This window comes from Oratosquilla oratoria, chromosome 34 (genome assembly GCF_046742065.1).
Source record: "Oratosquilla oratoria isolate Oo_2021 chromosome 34, ASM4674206v1, whole genome shotgun sequence".
NCBI lineage: Eukaryota > Metazoa > Arthropoda > Malacostraca > Stomatopoda > Squillidae > Oratosquilla > Oratosquilla oratoria.
Window position 1 is genome coordinate 34,789,584 of NC_134810.1, and position 24,941 is coordinate 34,814,524.

General features: G+C 43.9%; 1 protein-coding gene across 2 annotated transcripts; it reads right to left on the reverse strand.

Annotated features, from left to right (window-relative positions):
• Positions 1-23,341, reverse strand: Surf4 (Surfeit locus protein 4). 2 transcript variants are annotated; one of them, XM_076173368.1, is made up of 5 exons: positions 23,075-23,341; positions 16,242-16,505; positions 8,015-8,245; positions 7,732-7,911; positions 1-1,120 (listed from the first exon to the last, which is right to left on the reverse strand). In XM_076173368.1, exons 1-5 carry the CDS (start codon positions 23,123-23,125, stop codon positions 1,034-1,036), a joined length of 813 nt encoding a protein of 270 aa, XP_076029483.1. In that variant the 5' UTR covers positions 23,126-23,341; the 3' UTR covers positions 1-1,033. The 2 variants fall into 2 exon arrangements, with proteins under 2 accessions (XP_076029483.1, XP_076029484.1); XM_076173369.1 differs by lacking the exon at positions 23,075-23,341 and adding an exon at positions 19,548-19,568.
• Positions 23,342-24,941: the final 1,600 nt, after the last annotated feature.

Genomic DNA, 24,941 nt, shown 5'->3' on the forward strand with positions numbered 1-24,941 from the left:
TAATGTAAGTCGAGTTTATTTCAAGTCCACATAACAGACATACATACTTTAAGGAAGGATTCAACATGAGCTTAATAAAATATTCAAATATAAAAACTTCTGCAAACTATTAAAAGTTATTACAAGTGACATGGAACAGCTTATTTTACTACCATTATTTTTTATACAAATTTTAAACATTTTTCTACAAAACTAACTTCATAATCCACCTGATATCCACCAAACCACAGATGTATTGGTTCAAATAAAATGGCCTTAAAATGGGGAGGGAGAAGAGGGAAAAATTACCAGAGGGTTAAGCATTAAAAAGTGGGAGAATAATTGTGCAAATTTCCCGGGTTAGTATATTCATACTACCCCACCCACTTAAAGACTAAAACCTTAAAGAGTGGTAGTAAAGTCACCTTTTGAAGGTGACCAAATCTATATTGAACCCATTGCCCTTTGAAGAAAATAAAAATAAAAATGTGAAGTTTACCAAAAATATAAGTGGACTGGTAATTGAGGACAAGAATTCTTGGCCTAGTCTTCAATTTCAGCAGTTAAGAGTTAACATGTTGCAACAAAGCTTATCAAAAGTTTATTTTCCAATGCAGTACACAAAGGCAGGGGACTCAACGTCACGTCATACTGTGCCCTGGCAGTCATTAATCACTAGAAAGACAGCACATGATGGTCCGGCACTTTTCTACAAAAATAACCTTTTTATACAATGAAATCTGCTTATCTCCTATATTGTTACACCTCCACAGTTGGGGCTCCAAAAATTTCCATTTCACCACACTATCTTGAAAAACGATAAAATAATGATAAAAAAATAATAAACAGAAAAAATAACATTAAATAAAAATAATAATTAAGAAAAAGATAAAAAGAAAAAAAAAAGATATGGTATCTGCCATAATGGATTTAAAGTATATTTCTAGTTTTCGAAAAACGGGAAAACACAGAGACCCTTCATACCCCTTTGTTTGAAGTACAATGTTCATCACTCCTTTATCACTTATATATATTTGCACTGCACATGGCAAAGTTACCACTGCTTCTTGTGTTCATCCATGCTTACTCCACCAGGACCCAATGATATAAGCATCAACAAGCCACCAATAACCGATAAGGTCTGGAAAGAAATTGGAAGGTGGTAAGAATTGGAATACTGTAAAATCTGTATAAAAATTGTCAAAGCCATGTCTGATATAATTAATCATTCATGTATTTCTAATGCATTGTAACATCTACATGAAGATCATTCATAATAAATGCTGGTAAAATCTAATCACAACTGTAAATTTTCTAACTGAAAAGTAATGTGATAGCCACTAATATTCAAACAATTTCTGTAGATATACTAGATGAAAGGGTAAAACAAGGAAAGGGAAAATAGGACAAGTGGAAATTGTGCTGATAACAGTTAGGAAGAGAAGGGATGAGAAGCACAGACAAAGTGGGGCTGAGGGAGGGGGAGAAGACTTTTGTTGTACATGTTCTAAGGGGAGAGAGTAGATGTACATGTTCTAAGGGGAGAGAGTGGATGTACATGTTCTAAGGGGAGAGAGTGGATGTACATGTTCTAAGGAGAGAGAGTGGATGTACATGTTCTAAGGCATTGTTTCCCACCCCTGGGGCCACTAAGACATCTTGTATGCTAAATTAATAAAGCTTCCAAATTCATATTGCTATAATAAAATTCAGTGATGTTAACTGTCTTTTATAACCTTACATTACCTTTCTTACATATGTATATATTATCCTTGTCCCCTATGTTTTATAGTCAACAACTAGTCTTATATATAACACATATACAAATAGATTAGTGAGGCCGCAGTCATATCATGAAGATCACATTAGAATCGCCTAAAAAAAGGGTTGGGAAACTGTTCTATGGGGTGAGTGTGGGAATCTCGGATAATTTTTTAGTGGAAGGGAAGTTGAGAGTGGAGGACAGATGGAGAAAGGAAAAGGACAGATGGAGAAAGAGGAAAAGGACAGATGGAGAAAGAGGAGAAGGACAGATGGAGAAAGAGGAAAAGGACAGAAGGTTGGGAGGTGCTTTGAGTAAACTGCTTAAACAAGAAGGAAAAGGAGTACAAGAAGAAGCTGAGAGAGCAGTGGTAGGAAGTGAAGGACAGAGTAGAACTAAGAGTGGAGGAGGAATGGGTATGGTTCAAGGAGGGAGTCACAAGGTGTGGAAAGTTGGTGTGTGGAACAAGAAAGATGGGAGGAAGTGGAAGGAAGGGTAGAGAGGATGATGAAGCAAAGAAGGTTGTAGAAAAGAAGAAAAGCACTCACAGACTGGTTACAAAATAGGATGAGAGGTACAAAGAAAATAGTAAAGCATAAGATAAAGGAGGCAAAGAAGAGAGCAGATGTGAAATGGGCTACAAGTATGACAGAAAATTTGGAAAGTAATAAAAAGATGTTTTGGAAGGAAATTAACCACTTCAGTACAACTCAAATTTCTGCAAACAGCAATGGCTGCCATATGTACAATGCATCACTTTACTCACATTATAAAATATAAAGTCACAGCTGTATTACTCGTTCTCTTTAACTCTGAGTAATAATAAACACAGAAAACATGACCAAACCAGTTCACAGGATCTGGGGGTAACTCATGTACAAGTACAAAAAAATACATATAATCAAGACACTGATGCCAGCATCTTCATGTATCCACTCGTACCTCATAATGCCTACGTAGGCGTCATCGTACCAAAGTGGTTAAGAGAGGAAGAGGAGGCAAATCAAGTACAGAATAAGAGTAAAAGGTGCAGATGGAGAGATAATGATGGAAGAGACAGTAGCAGGAGGAAGATGGGCAGAGTATTTTAGGACTTGCTCAATGTGGAGGAGGGAAAGGTAGTTGCAATGTGAAGCACCAAGAAAACTAAAGTGATGAATGAGGAAAATGGAGGAGAAACCAGGAAAGGTGAGGTGAAAACAGTTATTAAAATGATGACAGCAGGTAAGGCACCTGAGCTGGATGGGTGTCATGTGGTGTGTCTAAAAAAGCAAGATAAAGTAATGGTGGACTGGCTGGTGAGGTTGTTTAATGTTTGTCTAAAAGAGGGTAGAGTGCCAGAGGACTGGAGCCTGTAAAGTTCAGTGTTTTACAAAGGAAAAGGGGACAAGTGTGAGTGTAGTAGTTTCAGAGGGATCATTTGTTGGGTGGAGTTGGGAAGGCTTAAGAGAGGGTTATGATCGAGAGGTTTAGGAGAGGAACAGAGGGAGTAATTGGCGAGGAACAGTGCGAGTTTAGGACAGGCAAGGCTGTTTTTTGGGGGCCTTTATGGATTTGTAAAAGGTTTATGACAGGGTAGACAGGAAGGCACTGTGGGAGGTATTGCAGATATATGGGATAGGAGGAAAGAGTTATGAGCAGTCAAGAGTTTTTAAAAGAGTGAGCCCGTGTTAGAATTAGAAATGGAGTGAGTGGTTTGAGGTAAAGGTGGGACTTCATCAGGAATGTGTTATGTCACCTTGGCTGTTCAATATACATGGATTGGGTGGTACAAGAGGTAAATGCAAGGCTAATAGGGAAGAGATTGGAGATACTTAAAAATGGAGGAAAATGGGAGATGAGCAAGTTGTTTGCTGACGACACTGGTAGTAGGATCAGAGGAGGGATTAAGAAAGTTAGTGACAATTTGGGAAAGTGTGCAAAAGAAGTTGAAGATAAATATGGGTAAAAGTAAGGTGACGAGATGTACAAGAGGAGAATATGGAGGCATATTGAAAATGAGTATTAAGGGAGAGACTGGAGGAAGTGGATAGCTTTAGATACTTGGGTGAGAATGTGGCTGGAAAGGGAGTGGAGGTAGAGTGTGGATCAAGAGAAGCAAGTAACTGCCTTGGGGGATTAAAAAGTATAATGAGAAATAGACATTTGGGAATGAATGCTAAGAAAAGACTGTATGAAGGAGTGATTGTGCCAACAGCACTGTACGGTCCAGAAACATGGAACATACAAGAGGAAGAGTTTCAAGGCGTTTGAGATGAAATGCCTGAGAAGTATGATAGGGGTTACTAGGCTGGATAGTGAGAAACAAGGTGAGAAGGTTAGCAGGGGTGGAAAGGGAGCTGGGAGATAGGGTTTATGAAAGAGTATTGGGATGGTTTGGACACATGGAAAGAATGAGTGAAGAAAGATTAGTAAAAGAGGTGTGGAAGGCAGAGGTGGAAAGAGTGAACATAAGAGGGCAACCAAAGATAAGATGGATAGATGGGGTAAAAGGGTGTCTGTTGAGAAAGAGAGAAGACAGAAGATAGGGGCGAGTGGAGAATAGTTGTGTATGGATGATGCTGTGATGCATAAAAGGGAGAGGGTGGGGGGGTGGGAGTATGTGTAAACGATGTTTTGACGCAACCCGAAGGGATTTCTCCCTGTCTTTCCTCTTTCTGTACGAGGAGACGAAGAGGAGGGGTAGCCTATCAAATGAAGCGCCCTTGCTGTGGATGTACGGTGTCTTGCTACATTGCTTCTGACCCAGGGCACTGGGCGAGATGCAGTAATGACCTGTCGTCCAGGAGGAGCCAAGATAAGAGGGAGGGAGGAAGGTGAATGGGAGTGGAGTATGTGAGGATGGAATCGGTGGGGGTGGATTTTATGCCTTTGTTTTTGGCTACCTCCTTTGTAGGGGGAAAAAAGCCATTGGTGTGTATGTATACATGTTGACAAGAGTTTACTGGCATTTCTATCCTTGTGGGCAATCTCGTGCCACCATCATGCATTATTTTATATTCTACGTGTTAGTCTTAGTTGAGGATGTTTATAGTTTGGTTAAGAGTCCTGTTTTCCATTCATAGTTGTAGAGAGATGACTGGTATAGATGTTTTGTTGTGAGGATTTGGTTTAGTCCTTGTTGTTTGAGCAGTATGAGTGGTACTGTTATGGACACTAATGCACTGTTTACTGGCATCTCTCTCTTTGTAGACAATCGTGCCATTATTATGCATTACTAAATCTTGATGGGTAGCTAAGGTATTATTAACATGGGAAACTTGATATGGTTGGTTGGTTGTTATAAACTAGTTTACCAGTACCAGTGCTTCTTTCCTTTTGGACAATCTTGCACCACTGTTGTACATTATCTTATATTCCATGAACTGGTTTTGTTGGTAAAGAAAATCTATGTTTTTGTTAATAGGCCTGCTTTCTGTACAAAGCTGTGGGGAGACTACAGAGGTACTAGTGTCTTGTTGCTCAGGATTTGGTGTCCAGTCAGTGTAGTTTGAGGGTTTAGGTGGTAGGTGGTCATTGTAGTGTGTTGTGTAAATAGGTTGGTCTAGCAGGTGAAATATTGTGAAAGGAACTTTACTTTGGCACATGAGGGTTCCACTGTATAATGGAGTGCATTACTTAGTTTTGATGGGTTTTGGGTAACATTCCTTTGATGGTTGGTGTACAATTTTACTCATTCAACTAGGTATTGGTTAGGATTGTACACATTTTCATTCACTCCAGTTGGGTCTGCTGGAGACATTGGTAGATGGAGGTTTACATATGGTTTAGTATTGTGAGTGTGCTTAATATTAAGATTGGATAGAGCTTAAACCTTTAATGTTGATGCTGTAATGGATATGGGGATTGAGGAGATCCATCTTGTTTTTGTTCAAGAGCATGTTTGTTAGAGTTTCTGGGGTGGGAAGTTTACAGGTGCAGTATGTTTAATGTACCACATAATGTCTTAATGCTTTTTCTTGGAATGTAGTTTGTGATGTATATAAAAAAAATCTACCTATAGATAAATAGCCTTAACTTTTTTTAGGAATGTCCCCTGTAGGGCTACAAGGAGAAGGATGCCTAGTCCCAATCCCTGTCCCTTTCTTCTCGCCTCTTACGATCCAAGTGGAAATACTTGGTGGCAGGGTAGTGGACAAGGTGCAGGATGACCCGTCATCCAGGAGGTGCTAAGATAAGAGGGAAGAAGGTGGGTGGAGGGGTGTGGAGTGTATTCAGGGATGGAATGGGTGGGAATGATTTTATGCCTTTTCCTTTTTGGCTACCTCCCTTGTAAGGGGGAAAAAGCCTTGGTATATGTATGTCTGTATGTATAGATAAATAGACAAGACTTTTTTCCACATTTTCATGATAGATTTCGAATATTACTGTTGAAATACAAGTTTACCATGAGTGTGTGTGCTTGGTGCATTTTTTTGTTGGGCGGCTTATCCTCTTACCTTAGAAGTTTTCAAGGGTCAGGTGTTTTTCGAGTTGGCAATAGGCCACTTGGCTCTATAGGCTGTAGCACAATCTGGATTACACCAGAGGACCATGTCATAATGTTGGTTGTGGGATTTTTGGAAATGATAGTAATACTGCAGAAGTCATGTGAACTGAGATGTAAACTACATTATGTTAATGCTTTGGTACTCTTCTATTGTTTGCCTGGGTAAGGAACCATCAAGAATGTGGAGGTGTGTGTGTGTGTGTGGGTGGGGGGTCAGTAAGGTGTGTAATGGTCATGATTGTGAAGGTCTAGTACTACCAATAGATAGCTCATGATGTAATCTGGCATGCACAAGGAAAAGTCTATGTATGTGTGGGTCACCACTTGTATATGAAAGGCCGTAGGTTGGTTTGTGTTTAATACATGATAGGGAGTTGTTTATCATGGAGGAGGTTTAGCCTTGTGGGGTTGTGGTGGTGTTTTGTAACATTCATCATGTGGGAGGAGCAGAGTAGTTCCTGATTAGGGCTAAGCCTTGTTTGCTACTTCCAAGCTGTGTTGTTCCTATGTCATACCAGAGGAACCACTGGGCCTACACCTACTGTGTGAATCATGACTGGGGACTTCCAGAGAATAAAAATCTATCCTCACCACTACACACTACTGCAAGAGGTCTTTTGGCTGTCAGTTAGATGAATTATGATATCAAAGAGTGGGGGAAATGGTCAATTTCCTGAATACACTGTCAGCATTAGTCACAGATTATCTCTTAGCATCAACTCCCAGGTGGGAGTTAAACACAGGTACCACAAGGTGACGAGGCAATTAGCGGATTTCCCTCAATCTGCTTCAGCATCTGGTTTTAAGATCTTGCCTCTTTTCTTGGGCAAAAGACAAGGCAGACAGGGATTTAACTTTAAAAAGGACCAATAACAGGTAGAAAAACCTCAAGAGAAAGATAAAGGGAGGGGGGTAGGATGGAAAAAGGGAAAAATACTGGGTAAATAGAAACACACTGCTTTGAACACAATTCAGGTATATGGGTTCATATCTAAGGATGGAGGAAATCATTAACATCTTACTCCCGTGGCAAAATGAGACTTTTTTCTCTTCTAACAGAGAATCTCAATTTTTACAGGGACTATACCGGAAAGAGGTATAGGAATACAAATTTAAAGGGAGAATTTAGCATAAACCAGTCACCCCACTAGATTTCATTTCAATGGTGATGCTGTGGGATGCCTGCTGTGGTGCCACCATATTCCACAGGGGACTCAGAGCTGCATGCCTCAATCCTACCCACTTGGAGTCAAACCCCTTCAAGCTACCTCACCTCACAGAGGTGCAGCCCCAGTAGTTAACTGCCTGAGGACCACAGGAGTCCAATAAGTCCAATCAAAAGGAGAATGTATATTATGCAACCAGACATTCAATCACACAACACTTTTGTATTCATTAAATCCATTTTTGTGAATGTATGCAACCTTTCTACTTTTGGCATGAACCTTCTAAACATTCTTTCACCACTTATCCAAGTTCAAATAGAATAAAAATTACTCACCTGGAAGAAATCGTACTTCAGGAAATCTCTCATAGGTTTGTAAGAAGGAATGGTCCAGAAGGCATTAACATAAATATTAAATACATTGAGCCATAGAACTAGCAGGAATGCACTCAATTTTGTCTTGTAGCCTACTGCCACAAGGGCCATCAACAGACCACCAATAACAATTTGGAATATCTGAAAAGATAAATACAAGATTTTACAAAGTCTGCCACTTCCATACACATCCTATAAATACTGCATTCTTATCACAAAATGAATATACAAACCCTTTACATACCTGCATAACTGTGAATTCTAATCTGACAAGTGTGAGGAACATGAACACAAGAAGTATCCTTCCACCCAACATGAGGTAAGTTTTGGGTTTGTTTTCTCCAAGAGATGGCACGCCGGCAAAGATCGTCCTTGCTTCCTTTTTGCTTTCTGCCAAGACCAATGCCAGACCTCCAACAAGAGCCAAATTGCGAAACAAAAACTGCACATCCCATAAAATCTGGTATGCAATTGTCTGAAAATACATATCAACTTGTAAGCACAGTTCGAAATAAATATGTCAGATAGCAACATTAAGAAAGATTTAAGAATAAATGATTGAGAATCACATTCATGTAAACTATTCCAACCACCTAAATTGCTAAAACCCAAGTAATTTCAATACAAAATTACTTGACGAGATAAACACCATATGAGGACACAAAATTACTTACAAGTTAAGTGAATGTATATTTATTACCCTAATAGAAATAACCCAGACTACAACAAACACTAGAAATACTAACAATAATACCTAGGGGCCTCCAAGAAATATGAAAAACAGAATTTCAACAATGCACCCAATTTTGTGGCATTATGAACAACTTATAACATGTTCAATATTTACTGGTTCAACCCCCCTCAAGGCTCATGGCAAAATCGCTGGGGGTTCTTGATATTTCCAAGATCCCCATTAAAAAATATCCAAGGAACCTACAATAGTAAAAAATAACAGAGGGAGAGAAAGGAAAGACAGGGGAATGGGAGATAGGGAGAGAGAGGAGGCAGAAGAGACAGAGGGGAGGGGGATAGGGAGAGAGAGGGGAGGGAGAGAGAGAGATAGAGAGAGGGAAGAGGGGGAGGGAGAGAAGAGGGAGAGAGGGAAGAGGGAGAGAGAGGGAAGAGGGAGAGAGAGGGAAGAGGGAGAGAGAGGGAAGAGGGAGAGAGAGGGAAGAGGGAGAGAGAGGGAAGAGGGAGAGAGAGGGAAGAGGGAGAGAGAGGGAAGAGGGAGAGAGAGGGAAGAGGGAGAGAGAAGAGGGAGAGAGAGGGAGGAGGGAGAGGGAAGAGAGAGGGAGAGAGAAGGGAGAGGGAGAGAGAAGGGAGAGGGAGAGAGAAGGGAGAGGGAGAGAGAAGGGAGAGGGAGAGAGAGGGAAGAGGGAGAGAGAGGGAGAGGGAGAGAGAGGGAGAGGGAGAGAGAAGGGAGAGGGAGAGAGAAGGGAGAGGGAGAGAGAAGGGAGAGGGAGAGAGAAGGGAGAGGGAGAGAGAAGGGAGAGGGAGAGAGAAGGGAGAGGGAGAGAGAAGGGAGAGGGAGAGAGAAGGGAGAGGGAGAGAGAAGGGAGAGGGAGAGAGAAGGGAGAGGGAGAGAGAAGGGAGAGGGAGAGAGAAGGGAGAGGGAGAGAGGGAGAGAGAAGGGAGAGGGAGAGAGAAGGGAGAGGGAGAGAGAAGGGAGAGGGAGAGAGAAGGGAGAGGGAGAGAGAAGGGAGAGGGAGAGAGAGGGGAGAGGGAGAGAGAGGGGAGAGGGAGAGAGAGGGGAGAGGGAGAGAGAGGGGAGAGGGAGAGAGAGGGGAGAGGGAGAGAGAGGGGAGAGAGGGAGAGAGAGGGGAGAGGGAGAGAGGGGAGAGGGAGAGAGAGGGGAGAGGGAGAGAGAGGGGAGAGGGAGAGAGAGGGGAGAGGGAGAGAGAGGGGAGAGGGAGAGAGATGGGGAGGGAGGGCAGGAGGGGAGAAAAAGAGAGGGGGGAGACAGGAGATAGAGACATGGGGGAGAGACAGGGAGAGGGTAGAGAGAGAAAGGGGAGAGAAGGGAGAGGGCACAGAGAGACAGGGAAGAGAGATGGGAGAGACAGGGAAGAGAGAGAGACAGGGAAGAGAGAGAGACAGGGAAGAGAGAGAGACAGGGAAGAGAGATGGGAGAGACAGGGAAGAGATGGGAGAGAGGGATGCGAGAGACAGGGGAAAGAGGGCAGAGACAGACAGGGGAGAGAGGGCAGAGACAGACAGGGGAGAGAGGGCAGAGACAGACAGGGGAGAGAGGGCAGAGACAGACAGGGGAGAGAGGGCAGAGACAGACAGGGGAGAGAGGGCAGAGACAGACAGGGGAGAGAGGGCAGAGACAGACAGGGGTTTGTGGGCAGAGACAGACAGGGGAGAGAGGGCAGAGACAGACAGGGGAGAGAGGGCAGAGACAGACAGGGGAGAGAGGGCAGAGACAGACAGGGGAGAGAGGGCAGAGACAGACAGGGGAGAGAGGGCAGAGACAGACAGGGGAGAGAGGGCAGAGACAGACAGGGGAGAGAGGGCAGAGACAGACAGGGGAGAGAGGGCAGAGACAGACAGGGGAGAGAGGGCAGAGACAGACAGGGGAGAGAGGGCAGAGACAGACAGGGAGAGAGGGCAGAGACAGACAGGGGAGAGAGGGCAGAGACAGACAGGGGAGAGAGGGCAGAGACAGACAGGGGAGAGAGGGCAGAGACAGACAGGGGAGAGAGGGCAGAGACAGACAGGGGAGAGAGGGCAGAGACAGACAGGGGAGAGAGGGCAGAGAGACGGGGGAGAGAGGGAAGAGACAGACAGGGAGAGAGGGGAGAGAGACAGACAGGGAGAGAGGTGAGAGAGACAGACAGGGAGAGAGGGGAGAGAGACAGACAGGGAGAGAGGGAAGAGAGGGGAGAGAGACAGACAGGGAGAGAGGGAAGAGAACAGGGGAGAGAGGGAAGAGACAGACAGGGGAGAGAGGGAAGAGACAGACAGGGGAGAGAGGGAAGAGACAGACAGGGGAGAGTGGGAAGAGACAGACAGGGGAGAGTGGGAAGAGACAGACAGGGGAGAGAGGGAAGAGACAGACAGGGGAGAGAGGGCAGAGACAGACAGGGGAGAGAGGGCAGAGAGACAGGGGAGAGAGAGGGAAGAGACACAGGGGAGAGAGGGAAGAGAGACAGGGGGGAGAGGGAAGAGAGACAGGGGGGAGAGGGAAGAGAGACAGGGGAGAGAGGGAAGAGAGACAGGGGAGAGAGGGAAGAGAGACAGGGGAGAGAGGGAAGAGAGACAGGGGAGAAAGGAGAGACAGGGGAGAAAGGAGAGAGAGACAGGGGAGAAATGACAGAGACAGGGGAGAGAGGACAGACGGGAGAGAGGACGGAGAGAGGACAGACGGGAGAGAGGACAGAGACAGGGGAGAGAGGACAGAGACAGGGGAGATAGGACAGAGAGACAGGGGAGAGAGGACAGAGACACAGGGGAGAGAGGACAGAGACACAGGGGAGAGAGGACAGAGACACAGGGGAGAGAGGACAGAGAGACAGGGGAGAGAGGACAGAGAGACAGGGGAGAGAGGGTAGAGAGACAGGGGAGAGAGGGTAGAGAGACAGGGGAGAGAGGGTAGAGAGACAGGGGAGACAGGTTTGAGAGAATGGGGCGAGAGGGTAGAGAGGGTAGAGAGACAGGGGAGAGAGGGTAGAGAGACAGGGGAGAGAGGGTAGAGAGACAGGGGAGAGAGGGTAGAGAGACAGGGGAGAGAGGGTAGAGAGACAGGGGAGAGAGGGTAGAGAGACAGGGGAGAGAGGGTAGAGACAGGGGAGAGAGGGTAGAGAGACAGGGGAGAGAGGGTAGAGAGACAGGGGAGAGAGGGTAGAGAGACAGGGGAGAGAGGGTAGAGAGACAGGGGAGAGAGGGTAGAGAGACAGGGGAGAGAGGGTAGAGAGACAGGGGAGAGAGGGTAGAGAGACAGCAGAGAGAGGGTAGAGAGACAGCAGAGAGAGGGTAGAAGGACAGCAGAGAGAGGGTAGAAGGACAGCAGAGAGAGGGTAGAAGGACAGCAGAGAGAGGGTAGAAGGACAGCAGAGAGAGGGTAGAGAGACAGCAGAGAGAGGGTAGAGAGACAGCAGAGAGAGGGTAGAGAGAGGGCAGAGAGAGGGTAGAGAGAGGGCAGAGAGAGGGTAGAGAGAGGGCAGAGAGAGGGTAGAGAGACAGCGGAGAGAGGGTAGAGAGACAGCGGAGAGAGGGTAGAGAGACAGCGGAGAGAGGGTAGAGAGACAGCGGAGAGAGGGTAGAGAGACAGCGGAGAGAGGGTAGAGAGACAGCGGAGAGAGGGTAGAGAGACAGCGGAGAGAGGGTAGAGAGACAGCGGAGAGAGGGTAGAGAGACAGCGGAGAGAGGGTAGAGAGACAGCGGAGAGAGGGTAGAGAGACAGCGGAGAGAGGGTAGAGAGACAGCGGAGAGAGGGTAGAGAGACAGCGGAGAGAGGGTAGAGAGACAGCGGAGAGAGGGTAGAGAGACAGCGGAGAGAGGGTAGAGAGACAGCGGAGAGAGGGTAGAGAGACAGCGGAGAGAGGGTAGAGAGACAGCGGAGAGAGGGTAGAGAGACAGCGGAGAGAGGGTAGAGAGAGGGCAGAGAGAGGGTAGAGAGAGGGCAGAGAGAGGGTAGAGAGAGGGTAGAGACAGCAGAGAGAGGGTAGAGACAGCAGAGAGAGGGTAGAGAGACAGCAGAGAGAGGGTAGAGAGACAGCAGAGAGAGGGTAGAGAGACAGCAGAGGGTAGAGAGACAGCGGAGAGAGGGTAGAGAGACAGCGGAGAGAGGGTAGAGAGACAGCGGAGAGAGGGTAGAGAGACAGCGGAGAGAGGGTAGAGAGACAGCGGAGAGAGGGTAGAGAGACAGCGGAGAGAGGGTAGAGAGACAGCGGAGAGAGGGTAGAGAGACAGCGGAGAGAGGGTAGAGAGACAGCGGAGAGAGGGTAGAGAGACAGCGGAGAGAGGGTAGAGAGACAGCGGAGAGAGGGTAGAGAGACAGCGGAGAGAGGGTAGAGAGACAGCGGAGAGAGGGTAGAGAGACAGCGGAGAGAGGGTAGAGAGACAGCGGAGAGAGGGTAGAGAGACAGCGGAGAGAGGGTAGAGAGACAGCGGAGAGAGGGTAGAGAGACGGGAGAGAGGGTAGAGAGACGGGAGAGAGGGTAGAGAGATGGGAGAGAGGGTAGAGAGACGGGAGAGAGGGTAGAGAGATGGGAGAGAGGGTAGAGAGACGGGAGAGGGTAGAGAGACGGGAGAGAGGGTAGAGAGACGGGAGAGAGGGTAGAGAGACAGGGGAGAGAGGGTAGAGAAACAGGGGAGAGAGGAGAGAGAGGAGAGAGAGAGAGAGAGAGAGAGAGAGAGAGAGAGAGAGAGAGAGGAGAGAGAGAGAGAGAGAGAGGAGAGAGAGAGAGAGAGAGAGAGAGAGAGAGAGAGAGAGAGAGAGAGGAGAGAGAGAGAAGAGAGAGAAGAGAGAGGAGAGAAAGAGGGATAGAATGGGAAGATAAGGAGAGGGAGAGAGGGAAGTTAACGAGAGGGAGAGTGGGAAGATAAGGAGAGGGAGAGTGGAAAGATAAGGAGAGGGAGAGTGGGAAGATAAGGAGAGGGAGAGTGGGAAGATAAGGAGAGGGGGAGTGGGAAGATAAGGAGAGGGAGAGTGGGAAGATAAGGAGAGGGAGAGTGGGAAGATAAGGAGAGGGAGAGTGGGAAGATAAGGAGAGGGTGAGTGGGAAGATAAGGAGAGGGAGAGTGGAAAGATAAGGAGAGGGAGAGTGGAAAGATAAGGAGAGGGAGAGTGGAAAGATAAGGAGAGGGAGAGTGGAAAGATAAGGAGAGGGAGAGTGGAAAGATAAGGAGAGGGAGAGTGGAAAGATAAGGAGAGGGAGAGTGGGAAGATAAGGAGAGGGAGAGTGGAAAGATAAGGAGAGGGAGAGTGGAAAGATAAGGAGAGGGAGAGTGGAAAGATAAGGAGAGGGAGAGTGGGAAGATAAGGAGAGGGAGAGTGGGAAGATAAGGAGAGGGAGAGTGGGAAGATAAGGAGAGGGAGAGTGGGAAGATAAGGAGAGGGAGAGTGGGAAGATAAGGAGAGGGAGAGTGGGAAAGATAAGGAGAGGGAGAGTGGGAAGATAAGGAGAGGGAGAGTGGGAAGATAAGGAGAGGGAGAGTGGGAAGATAAGGAGAGGGAGAGTGGGAAGATAAGGAGAGGGAGAGTGGGAAGATAAGGAGAGGGAGAGTGGGAAGATAAGGAGAGGGAGAGTGGGAAGATAAGGAGAGGGAGAGTGGGAAGATAAGGAGAGGGAGAGTGGGAAGATAAGGAGAGGGAGAGTGGGAAGATAAGGAGAGGGAGAGTGGGAAGATAAGGAGAGGGAGAGTGGGAAGATAAGGAGAGGGAGAGTGGGAAGATAAGGAGAGGGAGAGTGGGAAGATAAGGAGAGGGAGAGTGGGAAGATAAGGAGAGGGAGAGTGGGAAGATAAGGAGAGGGAGAGTGGGAAGATAAGGAGAGGGAGAGTGGGAAGATAAGGAGAGGGAGAGTGGGAAGATAAGGAGAGGGAGAGTGGGAAGATAAGGAGAGGGAGAGTGGGAAGATAAGGAGGGAGAGAGTGGGAAGATAAGGAGGGAGAGAGTGGGAAGATAAGGAGGGAGAGTGTGAAGATAATGAGTGGGAGAGTGGTAAGATAAGGAGTGTGAGAGTGGGAAGATAAGGAGAGGGAGAGTGGGAAGATAAGGAGAGGGAGAGTGGGAAGATAAGGAGGGAGAGAGTGGGAAGATAAGGAGGGAGAGAGTGGGAAGATAAGGAGGGAGAGAGTGGGAAGATAAGGAGGGAGAGAGTGGGAAGATAAGGAGGGAGAGAGTGGGAAGATAAGGAGGGAGAGAGTGGGAAGATAAGGAGGGAGAGAGTGGGAAGATAAGGAGGGAGAGAGTGGGAAGATAAGGAGGGAGAGAGTGGGAAGATAAGGAGGGAGAGAGTGGGAAGATAAGGAGGGAGAGAGTGGGAAGATAAGGAGGGAGAGAGTGGGAAGATAAGGAGGGAGAGAGTGGGAAGATAAGGAGGGAGAGAGTGGGAAGATAAGGAGGGAGAGAGTGGGAAGATAAGGAGGGAGAGAGTGGGAAGATAAGGAGGGAGAGAGTGGGAAGATTAGGAGGGAGAGAGTGGGAAGATTAGGAGGGAGAGAGTGGGAAGATTAGGAGGGAGAGAGTGGGAAGATTAGGAGGGAGAGAGTGGGAAGATTAGGAGGGAGAGTGTGGGAAGATTAGGAGGGAGAGTGTGGGAAGATAAGGAGGGAGAGAGTGGGAAGATAAGGAGGGAGAGATAGGGAAAGGGGAGAGGGAGAGCGGGGTATTAAAATGAGGGAGATCAGGGACATGAAGAAAGGAGAGGGGGAGATAAGGAGAGGGAGAGATGAGGAGAGGTGAGAGATGAGGAGAGGGAGAGGGGAGAGGGGAGAGATGAGGAGAAGGAGAGGGGAGAGATGAGAAGGAGAGATGAGGAGAGGGAGAGGGGAGAGATGAGGAGAGGGAGAGGAGGGAGATAACGAGAGGGAGAGGAGGGAGATAACGAGAGGGAGAGGAGGGAGATAACGAGAGGGAGAGGAGGGAGATAACGAGAGGGAGAGGAGGGAGATAACGAGAGGGAGAGGAGGGAGATAATGAGAGGGAGAGGAGGGAGACAAGGAGAGGGAGAGAAGAAAAGGATTGGGAGAGGGAGAAAGGGGAGATAAGGAGGGGGCGCAGAGAGAGAGAGAGAGAGAGAGAGAGAGAGAGAGAGAGAGAGGGAGAGGGAGGGAGAGAGAGAGGGAGAGGGAGGGAGAGAGAGAGAGAGAGAGAGAGAGAGAGAGAGAGAGAGAGAGAGAGAGAGAGAGAGAGAGAGAGAGAGAGAGAGAGAGGTGAGGAGGCTGAGGGAGAAGGGTGTGAGAGGCAGAGGGAGAAGGGTGTGAGAGGCAGAGGGAGAAGGGTGTGAGAGGCAGAGGGAGAGGTGAGGAGGCTGAGGGAGAAGGGTGTGAGAGGCAGAGGGAGAGGGAGGAGAGAGGAGAAAGAAAAAAAGAAGAGAGATGGAGGAGAAAGGGAGGCAATGAGAGGAGAGAGAGGAGAGGAGAGGAGAGGAGAGGGAGAGGGAGAGGAGAAAGGGAGAAACATTCTTTTCCTTGTTTTTCTCACCTACTGACAGGATTACATGCGTTTGCACTGAGAAGGATTAGGTATCACAGATTTATATATTCTAGAACATATCCTTCATGATACAGGGGGTCAACTGTGTATTTCATCATCATTATTTACTAATTTAATATTCTAAGAAAATTAAGCAATGTCTGAAACAACCCAACTTATGAATACTACTTTTAATTTACTTGCATCATCCAACTACATGTAAGTATGCATACCTAAAGCCATAGAATTGCCAATCTTACAATTATCAAATCTTAACTTAGCTGAACTACTTTTAGACAATCCCAACTTGTCACTGCATCACATTTACCTGAAGTACAACAATGAATAGAAGAATCCCACAGGCAACTTCAACTTTTTTGCGGAAGAGGACCATGAATACTGCCCCTAACTGTCCAACTAGATTGATGAGCACAAATACAGTTGCTAAGAAGTAACCACATCCCCAGGATATGTCCATGTACTCTCGCTGTTCGTGCCATTGCCACCACATCCGTAGACCATCTTCCAGGAAAGTGCTTACTAGACATAGCCGCGCCACATGAGGAAGGTAGTTTTTGCTGTATCGTAGGACCTATGGGGAAGAATGAACTTTTAGTCAAACAATTTAAAATGGAAAGGGCATATTCTACAAGAAAGGTACCCATACCAATGTAAGAAATTTTGAAAGTTACATACATGTACCAAAAAGCACTTCATCTCATAAGGGAGTGGCCAGGTAAGACATGCATCCACCCTTCAACCATCTCACACCTATTTGTTGTCCCTTTTATCTTAAATCCTTGTGGTTGAAAGGTCATCCTTATTCCCTGCTTAGTTCAAAAGCAATGCAGCAAGACACAGCAGGGTCTAACAACCGAAGCCGATTTACCCCCACCACTTTATTACGTGGCAACCCCCCTCATCATCGAGAAATTAGAGAGACCACTAGAAAAAAGGGGCTACATCAATACATCATCTGCTTTCAACATCACTTACACCTATCTTTTGCCCTCCCCCTTCCATGTTGAATGGACATTCCCCTTGTACCTAAAGCCTCCATCACCCCATTCATAGTCTTTCCCTGAAGTTCATTCCATCAATCTCTGCCTTCCACATACTTTATACTAGGCTCTTCAAACCATCTCTACATTCCCAAACTATCCCTATATTCTTTGATCAGCCCTATCTTCTGCCTCTTTTACCGCCTCCAATTTATCCATCCTCCTAATCATTTTTTAAACACTACATCTCAAACACAATTAGACTCCTCCTTTTCACCTCCCTTCAATTTGAAGTCTTTGGCCCATGCAGTGTACAGTCTTCTTGGAAACTGCATGTCCAGCCTGCCAGCGACCTCTCTGCCCAAGATGATGAAAGGTAGTATTTAGCTTCCATAAACTTCATTGATATTGATTTGCAGGACACCTATACCTACCTTCAAAGGGAAGTGTGGCCCTACAGAGCCAGAACAGTCTCCAAATCAAGCCCAAAAACTTACTCAGACCACATGCAATGTTATTGCATATTCACTAATGACACAACAATCTGAAAAGATGGCATAAAATGCAAAGGCTGACTCGTAACACTAATACACGACAGCTGACCCTTTCCCAACAAAAACACTAAAACATGCCACAACAGAAATATCAATACACAGAAAACAACATACAGCACAACAAATATCTACATACCAACCCTAATTCCAACATCTTAACTCCCAAACAAACCACATACTGGCAGGTAATCTGAATGCACACCATCCAACCTGGCTTATCACCCAAACAGCAGAACATAGAACACATGAACAACTCCCCAATCTAAACATAATAAACTCTAACAACCACCCCACAAGCCAACACCTCAACACAACCAACAAGCAACATCCTCAGACATAACAATAGGCTCTCCATCCTTACAAACAACTTGGGAAACCATGCATGACCTCCCCTCAGACCACCTCCCAACAGGTCTCCACTGAACTAGAAGGAAAAATTACTTGATAGCAGCATAACTACAAGAGTATCTAAAAATACCTAAGCTTATTTAGATGAATTAGAACAATGCCTTAGAGAACAGATTTACATCACTCGTAATGTAATTAGTATGCTTGCATTCAGGGTGCCATTCAGCTCCAAAACAGTATCAACACAGAATGCAGGTATATGTCGAGTTACAACCTATGAACACTTCTGACCATGAATGTTCATTACTTATACATGAGCCAGTATAAAACTGAACAAACTTTCTTAATTTTATCCATTTGGCATGGAACAACAATAAATGCACCCACCCACACTCCCACAAAAACCATCTCCCATACAGTTCTGTGCATACCTCTCAATAATTTCCACTTAATTTCCAGTTCTACCACTTAAAATGTAAACAGTGTAAGAATGTTACTTCTATTGATTGACCAGCCAACAAATGGATTGGCAGAAGCTTTTTCCCCTCAATAGTCTTACTTCTAAAAGCATGGACCTCAATGTGAAAAGACTTATCAAAGTGGATCAACAAATGGGAGTTATCTGAAGGTATTGTGAAATTTATAAAGGAAGAAGAGAAAAAAAAAAAAAAAAAAAAGCTAAATGTGTTCTTCAAACATCTTGCATGACCCCATATCATGATGACCCCTTAATTCCACCCTAGTTTGTCGCAAGTGATCATGAATTTCTACCGACCTCCCTTTTTTGCCAGCATTTTTTTTTTTTTTTTAGAAATTTACATTTTTTTCTTTTTAGAGTTTTTCTCCATACATAAATATCAGTTTCCCCTCGGTGACTGCTGAAGCTGTATTGTTAAATTCCTTCAAAAACTGTCTAGAACAGTGGTTCAAGCTTTTTTTTGGCCATGCCCCACCTATTCACCTTTAAAATCCTGATGTCCCCCATATGGTGATGTACAATTCTTATCATTAGTAAAATAAACTCCCCTTTCAGCTGAAAAAGCATAAAACCTTGGTTTAAAACCACTTCAAAATAAGAGGGCACTAATTAAAAGAAGACAGTTAATGTAGAGAGAGAGAGATAGGAGAGAGAGAGAGAGAAGAGAGAGAGAGAAGAGAGAGAGAGAGAAGAGAGAGAGAGGAGAGAGAGGAGAGAGAGAGAAGAGAGTGAAGAGAGAGAAAGGAGAGAGATCATATTGCCCACCTGAAAACCTGAATTGCTCACCTGTGGGGCATATGGCCCACATTGAGAAGCACTGGTCTAGATAAACATTGGAATAACGTTGAATTTAAATTTGACCCAACCAAACCACCACCAGTCAACCCTTAGTCAACACATGAAGAACCACCAAGTGAGCGCAGCATAGTCATTAATGACTGGACTGCGATATATACTCAAGTGTATTGAAATGCATTTAAGTGTATACTCCTTCCTCATCCCTCCACTATAGTGATTTACTACCACCATCACCGATTCCCTCCGCACCTATGTCTGTGCATACTAGTAGATATGAACACTTATTATACTAAGAAGTGATACAATATCTATCACACTGAATTTGAATAAAAAGAGAGTAATCATCAAATATGACAAAGATTATAATGAAAATTAAATATTCTATATACCAAAGGCTTTTCCCACCTTATAATGGAGGTAGCCAAGTCAAAAGACATGTACCCATTCCCACTCACCATCCTTTCCTCTCTATCTTAGCTCCTTGTGGATGATTGGTCATCCTTGTATCTCTTCCACTGCCCTGGGTCAGAGGCAATGCAGTTAGACACAGTACATCAACAGCAAGGCCATTTCACTTAATTGGCGACCCCTCTCCATCCCCTCATGCAGAAAAAGAGAAGACAGGGAGAAACACTTTGGGCTACATCAATATATCATTCACACAATCGTTCTCCACTCACTCCCCCTCTATCCTTACATCACGGTATCATCTATACACAGCCATTCTCCACTCACCCCATCTCCTGCCTTCTCCCTTCCTTGCTTAACAGACATTCTCTTGCTCAAAGCCCCTTTCACCCCATCTTGGGTCAGCCCAACCTGTCATCTCGTTTTCCATCCCCAACTCTCCTTCTCATCTTGTTTCTCACTCTATCCAACCTTGTAATTCATACCATAATTCTCAGCCACTATCTCAAACACCCTTAAACTTTTCCTCTCTGCCTCTCTTAAATTCTAAGTCTCCACTCCATACAGTACAGTGGGCAAAATCACCCCTTCAAATGAACTCCTCTTTGCATCCATTCCCAAATGCTTATTTCTCATTACACTTTTTAATCCCCCACACCTCCATTTCCTGTCACATGCGAACTATCCACTTCCTCCAACTTCTCTCCTTTAAAAACATCCAACTCACTACCATCCTCACCCCTTTTACATCTTATCACCTTATATTTACCTTCAAATTTCTCCAATCACATACCTTCCCAAACTTCATCACTAACTCCCTAAATCCCCACCACTCTGATCCTGCCACAAGCAGAGTCATCAGCAAACACTGGCTAGCCTCCCACTTTTCACCATTTTCTTTAACCATCTTTACTCCTCTGCCCACTACCCTCGCATTTACCTCCCACACCACCCCATCCATGTACACAATGAATAGCCATGGCAACATGAAACATCCCTGATGCAGCCCCAACTTTCCCTCAAACCACTTGCTCTCTCCATTTCCAATTTTAACACAGACCACTAACCATAAAAACTCTGGACTGCACTTAATAGCTTTCCCCCAACCCTATATGTCTACGGAACCTCCCATTCCTCACCACCTTGTCATAACACTTTTCCAGATCCATGAGAAGTATGGTACGAGTTACAAGATTGGATCGAGCAAGAAACGAGGAGAGTAGGAGAGTGGGGGTGGAAAAGATGGCAGATATGGCTGATAAAGGAGTATTGGGATGTATCTGAATACATGGAAAGAATGCGTGAAGTAAAATTAGTAAGAGGTGTGAGAGGCAGAGGTGGCAGGAGAGAACTTGTGGGGACAACCAATGATGAGATGAATAGATGGGGTGAAGGGGTTTTAAGTAAAAGGTCAATATCTTATACAGGGAAGGGAGAAGGCTGGAGATAGGAATGAATGGAGAATGACTGTGTATAGATGATACACCTAGTTCTCTTTAATCCAATACTAGCCAACTGCCGTTTCTGCCGATGTTTGGGCCCAGAACATAAAACAATGACCAAGGCCTACTACAGAAATATATTTTCATCCTTTATAAAGGCCAGAAAATAAACATTAAGAATTCATGTAAAGAACAAAAAAGCATACAAGGTCCAGTCACATGAAATATATCCAACGACATAATAGAAAACAGTGCACCAGGTGTTTGCCATCCTCATCGGGAATACTCAAAGAATGTACAAAGGTTTGAAAACCTTTGGACAACCAATCAGTTGCCCCAGTTCTTCGGGAGACCTGACCCCTTAGTAGCAGCTGCTAGATTAGCCTATCACTCAAAATAGAATTTTTGTATTGCCATCTGTACTGCAGGATTAACCACTTCAGTATGATTACATACACATAGGTGTCATGAGACATGAGTATGTATACAAGGATGCCAGTGTCGGCATCTTGATTATTTATATATTTTTGCAGTTGTATACAAGTTATCCCCGGATTCTGTGAACTGGTTTGATCACATTTTCTGTTTATCATTATTACTCAGAGTAAAAGAGAATGAGTAATATAGAAGTGACTATATATCTTATAATGCAAGTAGTGTGATGAATTGCAAGTTTGGCAGCCGATGCTGTACATGAGAATTTGAGTCATACTAAAGTGGTTAAGAGTTCTGTCTTCCATATTGTAATCTTGAGCAGGTGCTCTTTTCTTTGGAAAGTTCTGTGTTGACCATTTTATATGATGATTAGTAACCTGATCACAGCTAGACTAAGAATAGTTGTAAAAGTTTTCTCATTTTTTTTTATTTATTTGATGGACACTATCACATTCAGATTTGTCCTAAAACACTTATAATTAGCATATGTATATGGTTATGTTGGGATATAATGTTAAGTACTTGGGTAAATGTTAACACATTTGAGTAATACTTTGCAGTGCTGGACTAGTTTCATGCTACTGGCTCTAGTGTGACGAATGTGCGAGTTTGAGGGGAATATGATACTACCTCTCTAATTTCATACTTGTATGGAGTGATACAAGTTTGAGGCACTTATAAATAGGTGTTAAAGAACTTATCCAAGCAATTATTAACAAAATACCCTTACAAACTGTCTAATCTTTTTCTTGCCTGGTATCTACTCAACATAGATTTTCTCTATCTTAGTGATACCAAATGATATTCTAAAACTTTACAAGGGACATATACCTTCTGGGAATTTTGTTCAAGTAGTCTATTCCAAAATCTTCTGTAACTTTTCAGTGATTTAATGCCAACATATGTGAAGTCATTTTTCAATGAAAATCTGGAAACGCCTATCACCAAGCATGTAAATATGTGGTGTATGTTAGTTTTCTATGGTAAGCACGAAGGATATTCTCTCAACTTACATTAACTCTACATTAACCACATGTCCTAAAAATACAATTCACATTCACTGCCCAGATGAACACTTATCACATTACTTTGGAAATGAAGTCTAACTGCAGACACACTTTATTCAAATAATACTTTAGGTTACTTCCATCTTCCTCTACAACCTATAAAAAGATTAACTAATCAACCATTGAGGTACAAAATAATATTTAAACTAGTGTAAACATATTAGAGATTGACCTCTTTCCTACTGTGTTGGTAAACATTTCCCTCACTTTCACATCAGGGACAACAATTATATAATCATTAACGATAAAACACCCCACTAGATATTGAGTGTGTCATAAATAACTAATAGAAATTACTTCAACAGGTGTTTCAGGTTTAAACATAATAAAACATATCAACATTAGTATCACAACACCTTACACTTTGAACCTGTGGACCCTTACATTAGCTATGAACGACCTATATTTTCTATGCCGGAAAAGCTACACAATAATTGGCATAACAATGACTAAATGTGTAAACGTGTTACTGTAAATCTAATTATCATGCTACCATAAATACTTTCCCTATACACTTCACACCGTCTGGTCTACTTCGCTTGTCAATCTCTGTATAATTCACACCTATGATACTGACTTTTTGGGACATAACCAAACACTTGTATGACAGCTTTATATATTACTTCTCACCTGATCTGCCACATCTTCAGCTCGGCCTAGTAATTCATTTTGGCTCTGCATTGTTGTGGATTTAGGGTATGACACTTCCCCCGTAGAGCTTCCAAAGGAGCTTCTTGGCAACTCCGAGGTCGTTGAGGTTCTAAAGTGATGTTGACTCCAGCTTAGGATTTGTTTTTCATTTGTTTACCTGGTCCACTTTAAAAAGAATGTTAATCTGTACATTCGAAAACGTTTAGAAGAAATTAAACATGACACTCAGCTATTACTATCTTGTGACACGTCGTGTAATATTATAAGAACCAAAATTGACTTTCTCTACCTCATATCTTACGTCACCAATGCACCTTCCAGTGCCTTTTTTACGGCTGAGTCTCCGGTAAGATGTCAAATTTGAGGATACTCAATAGCAAACAAATAAATATATTTTATTTATTCATAAATGTCCTCTTGAATTCAAAAGTTCATTAAAATTAATCGTTTATCGCAGATAAACAAGCAGTAAATATCCCGCTGCTCATCCCTTCGAATGCCACGTTTGCCTAACGCGGAGAAAGCGGTAAATATGAATGTTTTATTTGAAATTACGGCTGCTGATATATTTCAACTGCCTAAGCAGGTACAACATTTGAATATAATATCTTATCTATTATGATAGATTTAAGCTAATCCAAGTACACTTACCATATAATTAATAGTGGGTCGATTAGTGTACATCCATTTTATATAGTTAATTTTCTTTTTATAATCATATTTTATGTTTTTTTAACTTATAAGTTAAACAGTGCATATGCAGACTAGACTATACAGTAAAATAATGAATACGAAAGACTACGTGTTGGCCATTATTAACAGCGGATCCAGGGAAATCCTGGATGGGACGACACGAATCTCAGTGCGTGACGTCACTATTCCGCTCCAGCTGTTGGCATGAGTTTGCTATGCGATGAAAACGCGCGCGCATACACTGAAAGGAAGCATCCAGGTGGAAAAGGGGGGAACGGGAGAAGAAGAAAGCAAGATAATTAATATGAAAAATACAAGAGGGGGGCATGTAGAGATAACGCAGTGGTATACATCCCTACTTAGAGAACATGGAATGAAGTAGAGCGCAAATGATTTTTAGGAAAACAGCCGAAAATGGAGAGGATAAAACAAAACTAGAACTTAACACTAAATGGCGACTTTATTTGTGAAAAAATGTATGGAAGGAACAGAAAACAGAAGAAAGTGAGGAATCCTGGAGCTACAGATTGTTGAATATAGCAATGGATTACATAATGACCCAGTGAGTGAAGGAAACAATACGATATGGAGGCGAAGATACACCTGCACGAGTGGATTTTATTTTAACCAAGAAAGCTGTGGTGACTGAAACACTGAATTACAGGTGCCTTGTAGAAAAGAGTGGTGACGTGGTCTTCCAATTTATGACGTAAGCGGGGAAGATAAGATAAAAGAGGAAATATACAAACAAGGAAGATACAACTATGCAAAGGCTAACTTTGCTGATCTGAAAAATACTTTGGAGAAGTAGATTGGTAGGAGTTTGATTAGATTAAAGAAAATGATAAGAAATGGGATATTTTTCATAAGAAATACAACATACGATTGGAAATATGTATACTGAAGATGAATGAGAGGTACGAAAGAAATGTCAATATGGCTTAGCAAAACAAAATACCGGCTAAGTACGGGAAAGGTGACAGAAAATACAAGGACAAGACGAATACATTTGATCCAGAAGTGAATATGCATGAATAAGGAGAGAGAAAAAGAATTTTGATATGCAAAACTTTACGTTTATCATATCAACAATAAGTTTACATAAAAGCATAGTGTGGAACTTAATGTGCGAATGATAAATCGATGACGTCAC